The sequence below is a fragment of the Callorhinus ursinus genome, unplaced genomic scaffold (assembly GCF_003265705.2).
Source record: "Callorhinus ursinus isolate GAN/ISIS: 27379988/994484 unplaced genomic scaffold, GSC_fseal_2.0 scaffold16, whole genome shotgun sequence".
Taxonomy (NCBI): domain Eukaryota; kingdom Metazoa; phylum Chordata; class Mammalia; order Carnivora; family Otariidae; genus Callorhinus; species Callorhinus ursinus.
The window spans coordinates 23,458,548-23,479,984 of record NW_027397078.1 but is presented as its reverse complement, the minus strand read 5'-3'; the positions used below and the strand labels follow the sequence as shown (position 1 = coordinate 23,479,984).

General features: G+C 38.6%; 1 protein-coding gene across 4 annotated transcripts in view; it reads left to right on the top strand.

The window, feature by feature from the left end:
* The window catches only part of POLA1 (DNA polymerase alpha 1, catalytic subunit), a 299,784-nt gene that overhangs the window by 115,334 nt on the left and 163,013 nt on the right, over positions 1–21,437 (top strand). For all 4 annotated transcript variants that reach the window (XM_073901954.1, XM_025857680.2, XM_073901952.1 and 1 more), the window contains 6 exons: positions 2,668–2,700; positions 3,487–3,579; positions 5,423–5,628; positions 7,471–7,603; positions 12,499–12,630; positions 17,996–18,170. In XM_073901954.1, coding sequence (XP_073758055.1) covers positions 2,668–2,700; positions 3,487–3,579; positions 5,423–5,628; positions 7,471–7,603; positions 12,499–12,630; positions 17,996–18,170 — 772 coding nt within the window. The remainder of the gene's footprint in view (positions 1–2,667; positions 2,701–3,486; positions 3,580–5,422; positions 5,629–7,470; positions 7,604–12,498; positions 12,631–17,995; positions 18,171–21,437) is intronic.

The following is a 21,437-nucleotide window of genomic DNA, read 5'->3' as shown; positions in this document are numbered from 1 at the left end:
TGTAATACTGCCCACTCTCTAGGATTATTCATTCAGCATTTTACAAATAATCATTAATAGCTCCTGTGCACCAGGCCCTCTGCTACATACTAACAGTTTGTTAGCCCACAGGGTATCTAACAGCTAGCCCTCCCCAGTGAGCAGTGTGAATCAAGGGTGGCTTTCAGGTGATCCCGCTCATTAACACTTGGGTAAGCATTGGTCCGGACAGGGCACTATGGTACCCACCATGTAGAAGTGCTCAGTGAAGAAGCGTGAAAGGTCAGGGTCAGCCTGGTTGTGGGTTGTCGCCTATAGAATGGACTGAAGAGTTGATGCGCTGTGGTGAGGACCTTGAACCTGAAATGGAGCATAGTCATCAGCTACCTGGAAAGATGGTGATAAAACTCTCCTCAGAAATTGGTATAACCTCTGTGGAGAGCTATTTGGCTATATTTGTAAGAAATTTGAACCCATATAACCTTTGACCCAATAAGTCTTCTTATAGGAGTTTATCTTGTTACTGGCAGTTTATGTATATGGATTATTTGTTGAAGTGTGGTTTTAAAGGCAAAGATCAGAAACAACCTACATGTTTATTACTATAACACTGGTTAAATATATCATGATCGATTCACACAATGGAATACTGTATAGCCATTAAAAAAGAATAAGACAGCTCTGTGTGTGTAGATAGGAAATAATCTCTAAGATAAAGTATTAGGTGGAAAAAAGCAGTTGCAGTATAGTCTTTATGTTTTGCTTCATTTTCTACCATTTTTGTGCAAAAGATGCAACACCAGGTTTCTGCTGTCAAAGAGAAAATCATTTTGGTAGCAGCCCTCAGGTTGTATGTGGAAATGGTTGTGAGTTGGTGGCAGGAGAGAATAGAGGCGGGTGGTAGATCTGAAAGCTGAAGGTTGCCAGTACACATTGGAGGTACACTCAAGGGTGACATAAGGTTTCGTTCATGGTGTGAAAGAAGAGTAGAGGAAATTGGTTCCTGCATATTGCTGAGTTGCAGTGAAAGGTTGACAGGCTGCGTCTGAGGTATTTTACTTAGTAATGGTTACCTTGTGGAGTTGTCTGTTGTGATGAGGAAGGTGAAGCCTGGTGGGGTGGAAGGGGGGAGGGTGAGGAGGACTTGTGATGAGTAGTTCTGTCCTCACTGTGATTAACTTGGTTGATCTCATTATTGCCCTCTTCCCGAAGGAATTGTCAGATAGTCTCCCACAATGCATTTCCCTGCAATTGAGATGTTTAAAAGTGAAGATGAAGTGGAGGAGAGTGAATGTTTTTTAGGAGTTAACTGAATTTCAGGAAAGTAATTGGGATTACTATAAGACCCATCAGTCAACTAACAAATGGTTTTTTGAGCACCTGTCACATGTGAAGCTGGAGTTAGGCACAAACATGTGCTCTGGCCTCCAGGAGCTTGTGGTCTAGTTGGGAAGGGGACAGACTGTCAACTGAAAACCGTTTTCAGAATGGCATTGTCATGATTGTCTTGGGCCATTGGTCCTTAGCCCTGCCTGCAACATAAATATCTGGAGAGCTTTTTCAAACAATTCCTGGGGCCGGTATTGGTATTTTTTTTTTTTTAAAGATTCCCCAGGTGATTCCAGTCTACAGCCACTATTAAAACCATTGATTAGGGTGGCTCAGTCAGTTAAGCATCTGCCTTTGGCTCAGGTCATGACCCGGAGTCCTGGGATCGAGCCCCACATCGGGCTCCCTGCTCTGCGGGGAGCCTGCTTCTCCCTCTCCCTCTCCCTCTGCCTCTTCCCTCTGCTTGTTCTCGCTCTCTCTCTTTCTCAAATAAATAAATAAGTAAATCTTTAAAAAAACAAACAAACATCGATTGCCCTAATCCATATTCACCACCACTCACCACCCCCAGGACAAGGGAAGGGCTTTCATCTCTAAGAACATAGGACAGCGAATGCCTGAACAAAATGAGGAGACTGTAATAAAGGAGAGGAAGCAGTGGAAGTGGAAAGTAAGGGGTAGATGTAAAAGATAATCTAAGTTCAGGATTTACAGGACTCTGTAATACATGTCTCCAGTCTGCGGCTATATGGGTCTAGGGGCAGTCCTGTCTACACATATTATCTAGATGTTTGTCTCCATTCACTGAATATTTATTGAACCCCACCTTTGTACTGGGCACTGTGCTAGCTCCAGAGAATATGTGAAGGTCTACTCTCTGCCTTCAGGAAATCTACAGTCTTGAGAAGAAATTTAAATCTACTGCATATATATTTATTTTTTTCACTTTTTAAGATTTTGAATACCATGGGTAAGAATTGCCAGATTTGAAATGCTGTTAAGCTTTTGTTTTTCAGCCATGCAGTTCTTTTTAAATATTAGTAATGAGAAGAGTTTGCCTTTTTGCCATATAATAAAGGGATGTTTTTATTATGCATGTTTATTAAAAATAGATCTTTACATAAATCTTAAATAGATATTTATGTAGAGCTACTTACGTATCTCTGGCTAAGAATCAATGTAGAGGCCAACTTACTTTCAGATTATGTTGATATTACTGTTATTTTGAGGGTTGTAGTTAGAAAACCATGAAGAGCTTTAAAATGTATGACCAGTCATTGGGTTATCTGTCTCTATGTACTTATGTTTATGGTTTTGTAACTATGTAATGCATTAATCTTGACTTTTTCTTTCATTTAGATTTTGATGCATACAAAGGAGATGGTACAGAAGGTAATGTTGAGCATTTTCATTATACAATGACTCTTAAATAGCATACCTCGTGACATTTTTGTATTCAAGGAAAATTGTAACCCAAACAGACTGGAAATGGCTTCTTAGGATGCCTAGTTTACGTTTATAATCCCTCCTAATGGATTATAGCTTTTTTCTTTTACTAACACTGATATGATCTAGCCGCTGCTTGAAGCCTATATGTGAGTGTTTCAAGCAAATTAGTAACAGTGCTAATTAGAGTTTACTTCCAGGCCTTTATACTGTATGTGCTCTAGTGTTGTTTGTTATGATTGATTTTTTTTTTGGCATTCTTCATATTCTACTGAATACTGTTTGAAACTGTGAAGAATTTCATATGGATTTGTGCCCCTGAATTTTAAAAACGCATTATGTTTCTGCTTTATAAATTGCCATGACCACTAAGCTTATGGTACAGTGGATAAGTATAGACACCCCCTTTCCTAGTTTCTTATCCTCCTTTATATTATTCAGTTCCACAGTTTGTTTCAGTTGAAAACTAGACATTTCCTCTGCCACTCTGCTGTCTATTTGTTTTAAGAAAATTAGCTAGATTTTCTTAATGTGACAGTGGCTTTCCTTTCTAGTTTATTGGAGCTTAATCTTTGATTGTACTCCTCTGACAATATGGATAAGAATAAACATAAACTTTTGAAAAATCAACGGAACCTGTAATTTCTGCAGTATAGAAAATCTTGAGTTTCATTGTATGTGATGATCACTGTGTTTTTGTTGTTAAATTTTATAACTTTTGCTTTTTATTAGATGAATCTTGAAGTTATTTATGGAGATACAGATTCAATTATGATAAACACCAACAGCACTGATCTGGAAGAAGTATATAAATTGGGAAACAAGGTGAGATAATTTGATGAAATTATCTGTTTTACCTACTTTTGTGAATTTTTTTAACATGGAACTTTATAAATTCATATATGTGTACATGTGTGCTTCTGAAAATAATACACAGTGCTTCTCATTTCCTCATCCTCTTATTTTTCTTAACCTCTACTCCAACTGTTTGTTTTTAAGGGTAAAATTCAAAAGAGAGTATTTTTTTCCTTAAATGAGAAATACATTTTTACTTTGAAAACAGTGTGAGATGTTTTCATCTTGTTTCTAAGGCTGGTGACTGTGATGTTCTCACACTTCTGTGATGTTGGGCTTAAGCCTGGCTACAGTGGTATCTTTGACTCTGGCTGCTGCTGTTCTGGGTCTTGCCAGGGGGTTCACACTGCTTCACATCCTGTGATATACCCTGTGTCTACTTTCTGATAAAAGAAGAAAGCAAAAAAAAAAATTAAATTTAAAATATGGGAGCACCTGGGTGGCTCAGTCGTTAAGCATCTGCCTTGGGCTCAGGTCATGATCCTGGGGTCCTGGGATTGAGCCCCGAGTCAGGCTCCCTGCTCCGCGGGGAGTCTGCTTCTCCCTCTCCCCTTCCCCACCCCCACCCCCGCTCATGCTGTTCCCCCCAAATAAATAAAATCTTTTAAAAATAAAATATCATATTTATACTTATCACATTATCATGCATGAGGAAAAATATATCTCTAGTAGTATTCAGATGGGTTTTATAAGCTGATATGGATAAACACCTATGTACATACATGTAGACACATTTATGATTTATGAGTAATCATTTGTTGCCTCCTAATTGCAGTTTACAATTAGCAAGTGTTTCTTGAGTACTTGCTATGTTAAGATCTTATCCCAATAAACTAGAACTAAGATAACATCTTACAAAGTAACAACTTCCTGCCTTTCTCCACTAATATGTGTGAAATTTGACCTGTAGGCTTCACCTGAGAACAGGCCTGGCCTATTGTCCTCATATTGGACTTCAAAAAGCTGTGTATTTTCCCTAGAGGTGATTGGCTGTGCCTTGATCCTATCAATAAAGAGCAGGTGACTGGTCATTTTTTCTTCAACATATAGGTATTTACTTATATGTAAGGTGGTTTGGGAGGTACAGGGAGATCTTAGATATTTTTTAAAGATTTTACTTATTTGAGAGAGATATATTATTTTTATTTTGAGAGATTTATTTATTTGAGAGTGTAAAGATTCTTATGAATTTTGGGAGGGGCAGAAGGGGCGAGAGAGAGAGAGAGAGAGAGAGAGAGAGAGAGAGAGAGAGAATCTCAAGCACATTCTTGCACTGAGTGCAGAGCCTGATGTGGAGCTCCATCCCACGACCCTGAGATCATGACCTGAGCCAAAACCAAGAGTCAGACACTCAACCAACTGAGCCACCCAGGCACCCCTTAGACATTATTTTAATAGTCAAAGTTTTACTTATTTCTAGCCATGTATCTACTTGTTGGACTATCTAATCTCTAATCCAGTAGTTTGGAGGTAAGTATATAAGCATTTAGTTTTTAGATTCAAAAAGACTATTTCATAATTTTTGTAAATTTCTTGGGGCGGACCTGCCAATTCTGTCCTTTGGTTGAATGGGATGATATATTTATATTACTGTGGTTTTTTTTTTTTTCAATCTGTTTTTGTCCCTGTGCTCTTTCCGTGGTTTTGCATCATACTCAACATAATACTGTTTTGTATATCACCTGAGTAAATGCATTCTAGTCTTGTGTGAATTCAAGTTCTGTTTAGATTAACTCTTGGAAATTTGTAGCATGTTCATCTTCTCCCTGGTAGATGTTTGAGAAGCTAGTATTAATGCTTGAAATTTTCACAGGTAAAAAGTGAAGTGAACAAGTTGTACAAACTGCTTGAAATAGACATTGATGGTGTTTTCAAGTCTCTGCTACTGCTGAAGAAAAAGAAGTATGGTGCTCTGGTTGTTGAGCCAACGTCGGATGGGAATTACTCCACCAAACAGGAGCTGAAAGGGTTAGATATAGTTAGAAGAGATTGGTGTGATCTTGCTAAAGAAACTGGAAAGTGAGTTCAGCTTTCATTTTTGCTTTTTTTGTTTGTCTGTAAAAACTTGGAGTATTAATGACATGGAGAAGATCTGTGATTCTTCCAAGCCCAAGCACACAACTTCTTTTGTTGTTGTTGTTGTTACATATTAATGCTTCTCACTTATTTGGAGTGGAATTTCCCAGGTAGATTAAAACTTAGCAAAAGCTAAATTTGCTCAGTAAGAGGTACTTTTTGTAAGATACATCTTAGGAGTTGTAACTCACAGTGAGGGTGAACCTTCACATTTTAGCTCCCTACAGAGTTGGTTTCTTTGATGTTGGCTTGTGTCTGTTTTGTTTTGCTTTCATAGTCTAATTAGAAAGTGCCTTGTGTTGTGTTCCTGAATCGTTGTAGAGCCTCTTTAGGAACATAATTGTTAAGGTGTTCCCATGTTGTAGCTTAAATATTCTGGGATTCATAGTGGACCATGGACTGAGACTTTGTTCCCATCCATATCATTTGTATGTAAAGATTCTTATGAATCTCTAGGAAAAAGAAAAAAAATAAGATTCTTACTAATCTTAGATTAATTTAAGAGCTAGTTTTCAAATACCATAAGTACCTCAGAAATAATAAATGTCATGGCTGATCCTTTAGCTTTGCATCTGAGACTGGAAATTGTGATACTAAGGCCTGTTTTTTTTTTTTAAAGGGTCACATTAATTTATAAAGCATCCATTTAGAAAAGCCTGAATCCTTAGGTATTTAATGTACCATCATTTTAGATATTCCTGTCTGATGAACCTGCCCAATTCTGAAAATAGAAGATTTTTTTTCTTTAAAGCAAAATTTAAATTAATTTTAATATTGCCAAATATTCACACTTTTTACTTGTTTTCCAGTCCTCTTGCTTTCAAGTTGGGAGATTGAGCAATTGTTGCTTCTGCAAAACCACTCTTGATTAGGCAAAGTTGATCATCCGACTATAGGTCACTGTTAGCCTTTTATGAAATGAAGTTTGAAATGCTTCATTGCCCCCAAATGTACCCAAAGATGAAACTACTTTGTATAGACTGTCGATTAGAGTGTTCTCTTCAGCTTTGTGTTTTCTAAGAAAAGATGCATCATAATAGAAGTAAATTTCTCTGAGTTAGAAATGTATTAGTAATTAAAGCTATACAAATGTTTTTGTCAGGGTTCTTTTTCTGACAAATTATAATGCAGCTGTCAAACCCTCGCTCTGCATTTTCTCAGAAATGGATAAAATATTGGCTTCCTTACTCCTTTTTCTTTTTTCCCTTGTTTTTTGAGGGGGTCTAGTAGAATAATAAGTTTTTCAGGGATAGCATAAGGTTGGAGAACACTGAGGAATATAATGAAGCTGAAGAAAGAGAAATTTGAAATCTTTGGGTTTTAAAAAATTTGCATAAAAACTATATTTCTGCTTGCCTAGCTAATGGTCATCTCAGCTTGGTGATATCAGAGGTACTTGGTGCTTTATGGAGAAAGTGAAATTTTTGTCTTTTAAATTTTAACCTATGAGTAGAGTATAACTGCTTGTGAATTTTGTAATTGCATATATACAGTTGTGGGTGGAACACATACCTTTCTCTGTCCACATTTTGTATGAAGCATTAGCTGCTGCATTAGAAAATGGTCTGTATGTTTAAGGGCAAACCTGACATTCCAAGGTTGGTAAACCTTTGGTAGAGTTAATGTTAAAAAACAAATAGTAACGGCCTTTTGGACATTCACCCTCATGTTAGCTTTCAGTACAGCTCTTGTCCACATGTTAATCTAATGGCATTTATCTTCCTTTTCTCTCCTTTATTAATAAAGTATAATATTAAAAAAATGAATCCCTCTCTTCCTTTGCAGCTTTGTCATTGGCCAGATTCTTTCTGATCAAAGCCGAGACACTATAGTGGAAAACATTCAGAAGAGGTTAATAGAAATTGGAGAAAATGTGCTAAATGGCAGTGTCCCAGTGAGCCAGTTTGAAATTAACAAGGTAAATGTAGCATTTATTGCTGAGCCCAGCTGCTGCCATGTGTTTTTCACCTCCTTCAGCTAGTTGAAGAACCACCTCATCCTTGCAATCGAAATAAATTCTAGCTGGTGATGAAAGCTGCTTAACAACTAACTCACGGATGGAGTGTTAGCATACCACTCTTCCTCTTCCAGCCACTGGTGCTGCCCTGTCAGCCACAGGGGCCTTCTCTCTGCATTTCTTACTTGATGGAAGCCTCATTTCCAGAGATTCTGTGGAGCGATGTAGTTGATATTTAGGGGACTAGAGAATATTACCTTCTCCATAGTCCTCATTTATAGTTGTTTGGGAGGACAGGCCTGTAAGCTTAGAGAAAGATGGAGACAGACAGACCGTGTGTGTGTGTGACTTTCACAGAAGGTGATCCTTAGAGGTACTGTAATCAGAATGCTTTTTTTGGACATAGATAGTTCTTTAGAATTAAGATGGCTATAGCATTTTCTTTGTAGCCAGAGCACTTGTGCTTTTATTATATTTTTCAACTATGTAATTTAGACTTTATGGACAGTCTTAGTTGTTGAAAATGAGGAATATTTTTCCTTACCTGATTTGAAAAATAAAACCTTGGTTTCCAAAGTGCTGTGTAATATAAGATGTTAGGTTGCAGATTTCCTTTTTCCCCCCATTTAAAAAGAGTACCCTTACATATTCAGAAGCCAATTTTGCAAATACCATTTTACCCATTTTGTGATAAATAGATTTCGTTGTCAAAGCTGATACAAAAAAGGAATTTTAATGAAAAAGAATCTAATGATGACATTAAATAGAAGACAGAGTTAAGACTCATTCATGATACCCCTGTGCTAAAGTGATGCTTGTCACTTTTGCATGGTTCCTTACTCTTTTTATTTTATTTTATTTTTACACTGAAGCAATTACAATATATATTATGTTGAAATCTGTTTTTATTTGACATAAACAGATTGTTTCACATTTCTATATTGTCTTAAAAAGGATCGTGTTAATCTTATATTTCACTGATAGAGTAAAAGTTCTGTTTGATTATTTACATTATTTTGGATACTGGAAATAACTATTGAACATCTTTCTATCTTAATCTTTTTGCTTTTGGATGAATTATTTTCTTAGTTTAGGTTCCTTGAAGTGAATTACTTGAGTCAAAAGATGCAAATATCTGGATGGCTCTTACCCAATTGCTTTGTAAAAGGGTGATACCCATTGATAAGAACAAAATGTGTGTGCCAGGTTCACCACAGATTTGCTTGTATTGGTGATAGTTCATTGGTGATCTTTAAATAAAATAGTGCTATCATAATGTGAAGCAGTGTCTCACCGTTGCATTTAATTTACATTTCTTTGGTTTTTAGAGAAGATGAATATTTTCTATGCATATCCTTAGGATTAGTATTTACTCTTAAGTGAGTCATTTGTTTCCTACACCTTAACTGTGATGTCTTTAATGTCACAAAAAAAGACATTCATTTCTACATGGAAGTACAAAAAAATAGAAGCAAATATTGTAAGAGGCCATGTGCTTTGGCACTAGCTCTTCACTTGAAGCGATGCAGTGTTTATCCATTGGCATGGCATCACCTGTGACATCTCAAAAGTGATTTCCCTTCAGATTTTGTTTGGTCTGTCTCAGAAATGTGCATGAGTAGGAGTTATGACTTCAGTCTTCCTTTGATCAATTTTTGCATCGATTGTACAGATTGTATCCCTGACACGATCTACCTTCTTAGAGATGTGGACCCTCTATCCCAAGGGGTTCCAGTCAGAAGTTTGGAAGGCTGAATCCAAACGTGACCACATTATTGGCAGAAGAACACTGCGCCCACACTCATCTTCTTATAGGAATGATGACACAGTATGACTAGTAAGCAAAGAAACTGGAGTCCCGGATGCACTGGTAGTCTCCAAGTGCTCGTGAACGGTCTGCAGTCTTGTTATCCTGAGGTTTTTACTATCGAAATTGTTAAACTTACATACAAACGTAGAGAATAGTATTATGAATCCCCATGTATCATCATTCAGCTTCACTAGTTATCAATTTATAGTGACATTGTTATTCATAATAATAGTAATACTTAATGTGATTAGGGCTGTGCCTTCATTCTGTGTGGCAGAGCTAAAATTGTGACTTATTGTCTTTTTCTTCTCCATTTCCCTTGATATAGTAGCTGGCAAATAACAGTTGTTCAGTGAATATTAAAAGAATTCACTTGATTTCCTACTCTTCCATTCATCAATGTGTGTGCACAGTGCTACGTCCTGGGATATAAAATTGAATAAGCAAAGCATGGTCCATGTTTACAAGATGGAAATGGTCTTTCAAAGATATTTCCTGTCCCATATTTTTATACTTTTTTTTAAATGAAGAAAACGGATTTCTGCAGTGTTGACAGACGTGCAGTGAATTCTGATGAAAGGACTATCTATATCATAGTTATTCCTAAGTCTGTTTACAGCAAGCTATTTATGTCAAAGGTGATTGTCTTGATCAACATCTGTCTGAATACTTGCAATGTTTAAAACTTGTGAGCCATTCAGTTTTTACATTTCATCTCTTTCAAAGGAGAGTGGAATGGAAGAGTCTATGTCACTGGTTGTGGATGATCTTATGACAGAATATCTGTATATCTGTAGTTATGGATATTTTTGTGATCTTGGGAGGGATTGAAAATAGGAGGCTAGCCTAGGGTGGAGGGGTAAAGTGGTGAGATTTGCCTTTCTAGAGATTTTAGCCCTTGTTGTTAAAAACAACTGAAAAACATCATGTGTGATTTTCTGAATTACCGCAATCTTAGCCTAGATATTTTTCATAAAGTAACACAAAGTACTTCACAGCTGATTTGTATAGCCCTGGTTAACTTGAGCCTTAACCACCAGGAAGCATTTTTTTTTTTTTTAAATCAAGCCTTCTAAAACTAGCTTGTAAGATCCCCAAATAGCCCCAATCTAATAACTGGAAAGTATGTCACATGAAATTCAGAATTTCTTAATATTGCTCTGAAGTATAGTCAATTGAAGAAGATAATGGTTTTTTTAAGTAGAGTTCTATTGATTAAGATTTCTATGCAGTATTACCCGTTCAAGTCAATCAAGACTCTGCATAATGCGGGTTAGAGGAGATTCAGATACTAGGAGCATTTCCTAGGCACTCTCCTACACTTGAGTGTATAATTTAGAAAGTGGACATGACATGGGTATGTGCAGCCGTGTTGGAAGACCTGCTTTATTCTGCTCTGGCAGTTCTCACATTTCCTGGTCTCAGGACACTTGCACACTCTTAAAATAATTGAGGACTGTAAGAGCTTTTGTTTACGTGGCCTGTGTTAATATTTACTGTTAGAAATTAAAACTGAGAAACTCTTAAAGCATTTATGTATTTGTTTAAAAATAGCAATAAACCCAGTATGTGATTATAAAAATAACATTTTTCCTTGAAAAGTAGCTATATATTTCAAAACAAAGAAAAATTAGCCAGAGGAGTGATATCATTTTAAAATTTTGCACATCTCTGTAATGTCTAGTTTGGTAGAAGACATCTGGCTTCTCATATCTGCTTGAGTATCCAGTCTGTTGTGATGTGTGGTTTTGGTTGAAGTATACGAAGAAAATCCATTTTCACACAAATACATAGTAGAAAAAAGAAATATTTCAGGACTTTTTCTGGATATTTGTATATTCTTTGTTTCTACACCAGTATTATCTAAGTGGCATTTTCATAAAGATTATTGTAATGTGGAAATCTAAAACCAAGCAGGGAACCTGATGCGGGGCTCCATCCCAGGACCCTGGGACCATGACCTGAGCCAAAGGCAGACGCTTAACGACTGAGCCACCCAGGCGCCCCTCCTCTTGTCTTTTGAAACCCACCACAGAGCTTGATGTCTCCCTCCTACCCTTTGTGCATACTGAATTCCATTCTGATGGACTGTATTTTGTGTTACCTCTTGCTTTTAACTTTTGCTTTTATCTCTGCCCAGAATGTTCTTGCTCCTGTCACCTTTTCTTAAAATCCTCTTTTTCTTCACATGCCAGCTCAAATTTTTTTCTCCTAAGATTTCTGCTCTCAAATGGAAGTGATCTTTGCCTCTCTAAACCCTCTCCCTCACACTGTTCACATCTCCCTTATGGCACATGTGGCTTATTTTAGAGATTTTATTCGCAGAATGAGGAATCGTCTACTAATAGCAGATGACTTAGAACCAGTGACTGTCTTACTCATCTCACAGTGCTTTACAGTGCTTGAACTTAGTGAATTATTGCAGAGTGAGCGAAGTAATTCTGCAAGCATTTGGTTGCTACTGTACGCCAAGAATTGTTTTGAGCACTGAATGCAGCGGCAAGCAAGGCTGACATGTTCCTGCTCTCATGGGGCTTACTTTCTCTTAGAAACTCATTCTTTCGGCCTTTGTAGAGCTTAAATTGACAGTGTGAATAAATCCACCGATTTCTGGTATCTTTGAGATTTATTTAGGCTAGAGGAGCCTTCGAGAAACAGATCATTAAGTCAGAGTAGCCGATCTCCATCAGTCTTTACTAACCACTTAATTCAGTGAGGGAATTGCAGACATTAAGAGAAACTCTAAAGGCTTGATAGAAAACTGAATTTGTAGTCTTAATTTTTTTTTATATGCAAGTATTACGTGCCATGGCCCATAAACTTCTATTTCTTTTTTGCCAGAGTTGCATCTGGTTATATTAGTTAGTAAGTGAAGGAGGGAGGAGCCTTGAGGATGGAATGTCTAAAGACTGCGGCACTGTTTTCTACATACAGCTTCTGTTCTTTTAATGTTTATGTGGCAGATAGGATTCTAGGAAAGATGTGTTTAGTGTATATCTGTGTGAGAAGAGATTTAAAGTTTGGGGCTTTTTGTTTCCTCTTTTAGGCATTGACAAAGGATCCCCAGGATTACCCTGATAAAAAAAGCCTACCTCATGTGCATGTTGCCCTGTGGATGAATTCTCAAGGGGGCAGAAAGGTGAAAGCTGGAGATACCGTGTCATATGTCATCTGTCAGGTAAAACTGAAGCTATTAATAAGACTCGTGGACCCCATAACCCAAAGTAAAACTCATATCACCACAGTGTCTTATTTACTGGTCTTCCAAATAATTGATGGTATGAAGAGATGGGTTAGTCTGGTTGTTTTTATAACATTCGAAGTGTTAGAGCTATGGCATATTTTATTAAAATTTTCAAAAAATATTTAAGACCAGTGTCCTGGTTCACTGAAATTGTTTTGGTGAGACAGGTGCATAACAGTAGGTGCTGTTTCAACCCTAAATTAACTTCAGTGAAACTATATATAGGTTTGGTCATATGTCCAGCAGCAGTCCATCATCATTCCTTTTGCCACAGATTCTGTTATGAATACTTAGAATAAGAGAGTAAATACATTTTTCCCTGGCTTATGTTCACAGAGTTACTTGAAAAGAATATGAAGTGCTTGATAATATGGAGAAGGGTGCGAGACCCCAAAAACATACCTTAGGAGGAAAACACAAATGATCTCACCAGTTTGTTTGTTTGTTGTATTTTGAGTGGTGGGGGCCTAGAACCCACCTCCTTGCCTTCTCCCTCTTCCATGTGGCATCTCTGAGGAACCTCTACCCTTTCTGGAACATAGGTTTAAACCACTAACCAGTTTCTTTGGAGAGTTGTGTGCCTCTTGACAGGGATGAGGAGAGAGGGTGGGACACAAGAGCAGTTTTTTTCTTTGAAAGCACTTAACTCCAGTTGGAGCAAAGGAGAGGTCTCATCTCTTCCTTTTGAAAAAAAAAAAAAGAAAAAGTCACAGCCTCTTTCCAAATTCTTTAAAATTACTGTGGTGTGGTATACTTACCAAAAGGCATAATTCGTCTGTTAAAAGACTTTCTTTTTAATTAATTAATTGTTGCATTTTGTTATTACAGTAAAAAAATTAGATAAGCCTTAAATTTCATTGCATTATGATTGATCTTTGTCAAACTACAGTCAGTGTGTTTTTAAATCATAGAGTCTTTTAGAATTTAAAAATTATCTGCTAATATCTGCTCGGTGCTGTGGATGATGTACATAACAAATGATTTAAGTACATGGACAGGAATCAGCACTTGACTCTGTCTCCCTCCTAGGGTTACCCTTGATTAAGAACTGTTATAGAAAGCCAATTCCTGCAGGAAAATATTTCCATAAATGTCTGACTCGCTCAAGCCCTTAATGTGCTTTGCATATTGCCTCTGACAAGTCTCATCTCAAAAAAACAATTTTCATATTATGCAAATAAAGATTTTGGTAAATAGGCTAGTTTTTTTTCACTTATGACTTCACATACATGGAAAAGCTCTTAGATTATTAATGACAGGAGCAGATGGCTATATAGCTTTGAAAAATTACATAAGTTCCATGAAATAACATCTAATAATGAAATCCAGTCACAGTTATATTTTGGCTAAATCTGGAATGGAGATGTATGGTAGTATGATTGATAGATTTAAATAAAAGTCAAGCTTATGTTCATTGATGTCTAGAGATTGGGTCTTATGATTTCTTTTTCCTAGGTCTTATTGAGCTAGAAAAGCTCAAAAATGCTGATGCTGATATAGTACAGTAAATCCAATTTTATGTATTTTCAACATTTTCCCCATCCACTGGTGCTGGGCCTTAACTTTTTTGCTTATTAAAACTACAGTCCATGTTTCTTTTTGTTTATGCTTCTCATTGTATCCCAGGAAAAGCTGTAGGACTTTAATTTGCCTCTGTTCCCTAGCAGTGGGTCAGGCCCACTTTGAGCATGTTTGTGAGCCAAAGCTCCCTACGTCTTTTGCTTTTAAGCACTCAAATTATTCTGTTTCTTAACACAACCATATTTTTAGAATATCTTTTTGAAAACGTATGATGATATACTTTGAAGAGAACTATACTGCTCTAAGCAAAGGTGCCCTCCACGAATAGTAGGTCTCCTAGACAGGTTCTGTTTTGTTTGAAATTTATATTTAGACTGTAGTACTCTACTGATAGTTACTCTGGCTATAAATTCAGATGAGTTCAGAGAGTAATGTTTTTGGTGTCGAATTTATATTGTAGTTTGTCGCCTTGTAAAACGTACGTGAATTATTTGCTGAGATCTTAAATCAAGTTCCGCTTGTTGGTTAAGTTTTAAATCCTCAATTATTTAACTTTCATTAGACATAATTTCCATAAGGCATGCCTTTAACATAATTGTTTTAAGGGGTCCACTTGTCACCCATTTAAATAACTTTTTTCAGTTAGTTTCCTACTAAAGATGACGACATAGTTTTGAATGAATTGACTGTACCTGGTTGTCTCTGTGAAGTTTGTACTTTGTGAAGTTTACAAATTACTACATAGACACTTCAAGGAAGGCCAACATTGCTTCCTTTTTTTTTAGAATAGTATTTTTTTAATTGAAGTGTAGTTAATACACAGTGTTACATTAGTTTCAGGTGTGCAATATAGTGATGTGACAAGTCTGTTCAATATGCTATGCACACTCTAAGTGTGGCTCTGATCTGTCACCATACAAAGCTATGACAATACCATTGGCTATCTTTCCTATGCTGTACAACTAAAAACTTTATTTTTATTTATTTTTTGTTTTTGATTTTTTTATTGTTATATTAATCACCATACATTACGACTGTTGAATCACAGACCTGTACCTCTGAAACAAATAATACATTATATGCTAAAAAAAAGAAAGAAGAAGAAGATAGCAGGAAGAAATCGGAGGGGGAGACCAACATTGCTTCTTAATCTGGTTTTAAAGGTGTATGCCACGTGTTATTGCATATACCATGGGATCTCGCTAAGTTTTAGAATTAGGTCTGTGAGGGATATATCTTATGTCACGGCCTGAATGTTTTCCCAACACAACACAGCAAAACCTGTCTTACCAATTCTTTTGAATTTAGTCATGTTTGGATTCAGATTTTTTAAATACAATAAGAAATATGTTTGGGTCAGTGTTAAAGCTGGTCCTTCATGTGGTTATTTAAAATAAAAACTTTCTTAACTGAGGATATGCTTAGAAATTTTCAACTGCTTTTTTAAAAAATTTAACTTACTGTGAGAACATCTTCTAATGATATATTGGAAGGTAACTCACATGCCTTTAAAGAAAAATTGCCTATAGAAATTTGATTTTTTTTTAAAGATTTATTTATTTATTTTGAGAGAGTGAGAATGAGAGAGAGAGAGAGAGTACATGAGAGGGGGGAGGGTTAGAGGGAGAAGCAGGCTCCTCGCTGAGCAGGGAGCCCGATGCGGGACTCGATCCCGGGACTCCAGGATCATGACCTGAGCCGAAGGCAGTCGCTTAACCAACTGAGCCACCCAGGCTCCCCAAAATTTGATTTTTTTTTAAAGATTTTATTTATTTGAGAGAGAGTGAGCGAGCAAGCACGAGTTAGAGGGAGGGGAAGAGGGAGAGAGAAGCAGACTCCCTGCTGAGCAGGGAGCCTGACAGGGGGCTCGATCCCAGGACCCTGAGATCATGACTTGAGCCAAAGGCAGATGCTTAACCGAGTGAGCCACCCAGGCACCCCTGTATAAATTTGATTTTTATTCACCATTAAAAAGTGGCAAACTTAACATTGCTATATAATCTTTATTTTTCTAAGAGGGGCTCAGAGAGAGGCGCCTGGGTGGCTCAGTCGTTGAGCGTCTGCCTTCAGCTCAGGTCGTGATCCCAGGGTCCTGGGATCGAGCCCCACATCGGGATCCCTGCTCGTCAGGAAGCCTGCTTCTCCTTCTTCCACTCCCCCTGCTTGTGTTCCCTCTCTCACTGTGTCTCTCTCTGTCAAATACATAAATAAAATCTTTAAAAAAAAAAAGAATCTCAAGTAGGCTGTACACCCAGCGCAGAGCCCAATGCAGGGCTCGATCTCCTGCCCTTGAGATCATGACTTGAGTTGAAATCAAGATTCGAATGCTCAACTGACTGAGCCACCCAGGTGCCCCTCAGTATTGCTGTAATCTTAAGGACAGACCAGTTTTTTTTTTTTAAATACAATTCTGTAAATTGATCAGGTTTCAGGTGTTAGTTAATGAAGTCAATCTGAATATAGTTGTAGTGCGTAAAGACGCTGCCCAGGAATGTTTCACACTCTTTGTCATTGGCTGTCATCTTACTCTTATCTAATAATTCAGACTTCACAAAGGGCAACAATTAAAGGTGATGAATTCTGCGCAGTTTCTTTTACCGTGTTGTGAACTCCTGAAAAAAAAATTATTTGGCAAGTCTTTTAATCCGAGGTTTGCTTTCTGTCTAAGTATTTCCTTATATCCTAGACTATGTAGAACCTAGTTGATAAACATTCCAGTTTGTTTCCATCAAGAGCCTTGCCAGAGAAAGAGGCCCCTGCCTCCAGTCTGAAGACAGTGCTGTGCAAGTAGCCTCTGCTTTGGGCTGGACGCTGAGCTGAGAAGGAGCTGATTGTAGCAGGAATGAAAGAATAGGGTTCGTGTTGTCTATTTTGCAGAGCAGCTTAGCACTGTGAATAGTTAAAATTGACTAGTCTGAATATTAAATTCTGTTGTAGAAAAGAGGAGTGGAGTGAGTTGTCAGATGTTGGTCCAGTAGTGTGATGACTTTTTTTGATTCACAGATGATGGTGACCTCACACACAGGGCTGTATATGGACCACTTACATAGAATTACACGACTTTTATTTTTATTAAGAGGATTTGAAAAGATACTCTCCGACCCATCTTTCTTTCCTTGAGGAGAGCCATGTAAACAGTGCAAAATGGTATGCCCTTCATTCCAGTGCCAAGTATTTTGCTTCTAGAGCATTGCCACTCCACCAGGATAGCTCATTAATTTTACTCCCGTCTATTATATCTTGTATATAAGTTACTAGTCTGTGGATTTCATACCCCTTTCTTTTCTCTTTGCCCATCTGCTTCTTGATACATAAAGCTCTCATAGAAAATATAACCCTGGGGGCCTTAAAGATGAGATTATGACTAGAGTTTTTGCATGAAGGGATTGTATTAACAATAAAAGGACCACACATGTTTTTGCTTATCACCCCTAAAAGGCCTTTCTGACTAGACTAATAGTTTAGCAAGTCTTCTCAGTGTGCTTTTATGATATGGCAGGTGGAATTATTTAATCTAGTCATGCCATCTTGTTGGTTTCATGTTTCAACAAAAAATAGAACACAACACATGCTGGATTTACATTCTTGGACAGTGGGGGTGACATGTTTTCCTTGATCTTCCTGCTCTTACATATGAAATGTTCACCAGTGGGTCAAAAGGACTTCTTGGTGTTTGGAATTGAATATATAAAGTTTGAATTATTGTCCTTCTTTTTGGCCAACCGTGTACATGTGACTGAATTTCCTACAACCTTACCTGTACCATGTCCTTTTGTAGGATGGGTCAAACCTCACTGCGAGTCAGAGGGCCTATGCACCTGAGCAGCTACAGAAACAGGACAATTTAACCATTGATACCCAGTACTACCTGGCTCAGCAGATCCACCCAGTCGTGGCTCGGATCTGTGAGCCAATAGATGGAATTGATGCTGTCCTCATTGCAACATGGTTAGGTAAGTGTCCCCAGCTCACATAGCCTCTTACCGGGCTTTAGCAGTACCCATAGTCCTCCCTCACCTGTTGTGAGCCTTTTTTATAGGTATGGTATGTGTCGAGCACTTCTTTGTGTGTAGTTGGGCATTTATTTTTGTGGTTGGTTGGTTAATGTCTATCTCCCTTCATAGACTATGGACCTCATATGCTTGCTACCTGTATAGCTACATGCCTGCTCCATAGTAGGCACTGAGTCAGTAAATGCCAAGGGAAGAGAGGGAAGGCAGGAGAAGGAATGAAGAGATTTTAGGCACAGTGACGGTGTCTGAGCTTACACTGTTGTAGCTTTAATTGGTGAACTTCCATTAATAAGGAGATTGATGGTATTGTGATGGTTGGTTTATATTGTCTCTTGTCTCTAAATGTATTTTTGTATAAAGTGAGGATACACAGCTTTTTTAACATTAAGAAGTTTAATTTTTAATATTCATTCCCTGTGAGTGCCCTACTCTCACTTTAAATTCTTTGAAAACTAGGCATGCTGTTACCTTCCAGGAATTAGCTGAGTCCTCATTTCTCATCATCCCAGGAGGTGCTGGTCAACCCTGAAACCTCAGCGTTTTTTGACTTTTTGCTGTGGCACCAGATTGTTGTCTCATGCTTAGAAGTGTATTTCATTACTTGCTCTGATTTCATTTCTAGATGACCAGCATGTAAAGAGTTACATTGATTTAAGATGGTTACTCTAGCCCATTGTATGCAAAGATGAGTATTTTTAAAATACTGTCTAATAAAGTCCTTAGATGGTGCCTCACGATCTATAAGTAAGTCCAGATGCCACTGACATCTCACAGTCTTTAATTCTGGCAGTTGTAGACTCTAACTTTGGAACTCCAACCTGTATTTCTAAGAGCCTTCTTTCTTAATCGGTATACTTAGGGATCCCCTAAATAAGGCATTGCTCATTCTGTCCCTGCTTCATGGAAAATTCTCCCCCTCTTCTCATTGAAATGTTTGGCTTAAGACATGGGCTTTGACATCATAGGGACTTGGGCTTACATGCTGGTTCTGCTCTTCACAAGCTCTTTGGCTTTTGCAAGCCTCTAAACCTTGATCTAAGCCTTGGTTTCTGGAATCGTAAACTGCAGTTGCTCTGAGGGTGGCAATAGAATAATGCACGTGTGATGCTCTGCACAGGCCTGGAGCAGAGAAAGTACTCAGTGCATTGTTAGCAGTCACATCCCACTCTCTTGCCAGGCTTCTGCATACGTGCGTCCACACTCCTCCGGTCTATAAGATTTGTACATAGTTTTGTCAAAAAGAATGAAATCTTGCCATGTGCAATGACAGGGATGGAGCTAGAGTGTATTATGCTAAGCGGAATAAGTCAGAGAAAGCTAAATACCATACAATTCTACTCATATGTGGAATTTAAGAAACAAAACAGATGAATATATGGGAAGGGGAAGAAAAAAAGAGAGGGAAGCAAACCATAAGAGACTCGTAGTGATAGAGAACTGAGGGTTCATGGAGGGAGGGAGGTGGGGGCTGGGCTAAATGGGTGATGGGTATTAAGGAGGGCACTTGTTGTGATGAGCACTAGGTGTTGTATATAAGTGATAAATCACTGAATTCTACTCCTGAAACCAATATTACACTATATGTTAACTAGAATTTGAATAAAAATTTGAAAAGGAAAAAAACATTTGTACGTAGTGCTCACCATGCGTGTGTGGCCTGGGACTGGACAGATGAATGAGTTAAGTGACACATTTGTCATCCTTCCCTGGTGAGTATTTTTCTGAGCTCCTGCCCGCCAGCCCTGACTCCACTCCCTCCACCATTGTCTGCTCTGGAAGTGGAAACCCATTTTTGACATTTGCCTAAGCAAAGCATACTGTGGAAGATAAAATCTGCTACCCAAATCGTCATACAATGTGTTCTCATAGTTGAGTTGTATTTGATGATGTTTATACAGCTTCAGCTGGGAGGAGAGGAGTGTTAAGTGCTCAGTAGTTTTTAGCTTCCTTCTTTTTTCTCGCCCCTGCCTTGGGGGCTTACTCTGTCGAATACTGTAATAAGTACTTTGCATATGTTATCTAATTTAATCTTTGCACCAGCCTCATAAGGGTCTGTTGTATTCGCTCCATTTTACAGGGAAGGAAGCCGAGGCTTAGAGAGGTAACTAACTTGGTCTTGTCGCATAGCTCATTAGTGGCTGGCTGTGGTCGGATGGGGACCCAGCTTTCTGTGACTCCACATCTTGTGCTCCTCACCACTGTGCTGCACACTCTCCTGTCTTGTTCTTAGCTCAGAGAGCCTGTAACAGAGGTCCCCAAGCAGCTTGGTGTGGATGTGAAGTCGCAGGAGCTTCATTTTCCTTACGCTCCCTTTTCTTCCCACTGCACCCACTGCAGCCCCCAGGCCAATAGCCGCCACCTCCCCGCCCCCCAACATAAGCACCAAAAACCCTGGAGTGGAACCATTTCTTTAGAGTAGATCTCCCAGTTTTTCTGTTTGTATCACCAAGAACCTGGCCTAGAGGCTAAGCGCTACCCTTTACTTCCTTGGTTGTAAATTTCCCGGTGATCCAGCGCTGAGTGGGAGTAGACAGAAGTAGCACCACCTCATGAGGGACATGTAAAAGGTAAGAGCAGAGCCTTGTGTTTTCTGCCAAAGAGCTGTTGAGTGAAGGGTGCTGGAGCCTGCCCAGGGGTTGCCTGATGCCTGCTCGGGTATCTCAATGCTGGCCCCACAGGGGACCACACTGATTCTGTTGGTTCTGGAGTCATATTTAAGATAACTATAAATTAAACAGTGGGCAGATTTTGACTTGGTTAAAGACAGACTTTATCCTAATTGCAGCTGCCTTGTGAATCCAGTTTTCGCAAATGATTTTCAAAGCCGGTAGCCTCGTGAGGCCCATCTTCAGAGGGTTCATGTTATTACTGACCAGTCTCAGTCCACAGCGGGAGCCCTCCATGCTTGTGCATGGTCCTGCCCAGTCCCCGTCTGTCCTCCCCCCCCCATCCCCCCCACCCCCCGACCTGCAAGCCCTTGGTGCCAGGTAGCCAGTCAGAGCTCCTGGAAGGATCTGTGTCCTCAGCTCTTAAGGAGTTGTGGCTACACCCCTTTTTATCGTTTTCTGATTTTTATCATTTGCCGCTTGACAGCAGTTCTTACTCCTCTTCTCCTGCTGCACCTCCTGCCATCACTAGCAGTATCCACCTATCTACCTGCATTAGTGAGAAATCTTATAGTCCTTTATCTTTCCCTCTTTAGGAGGG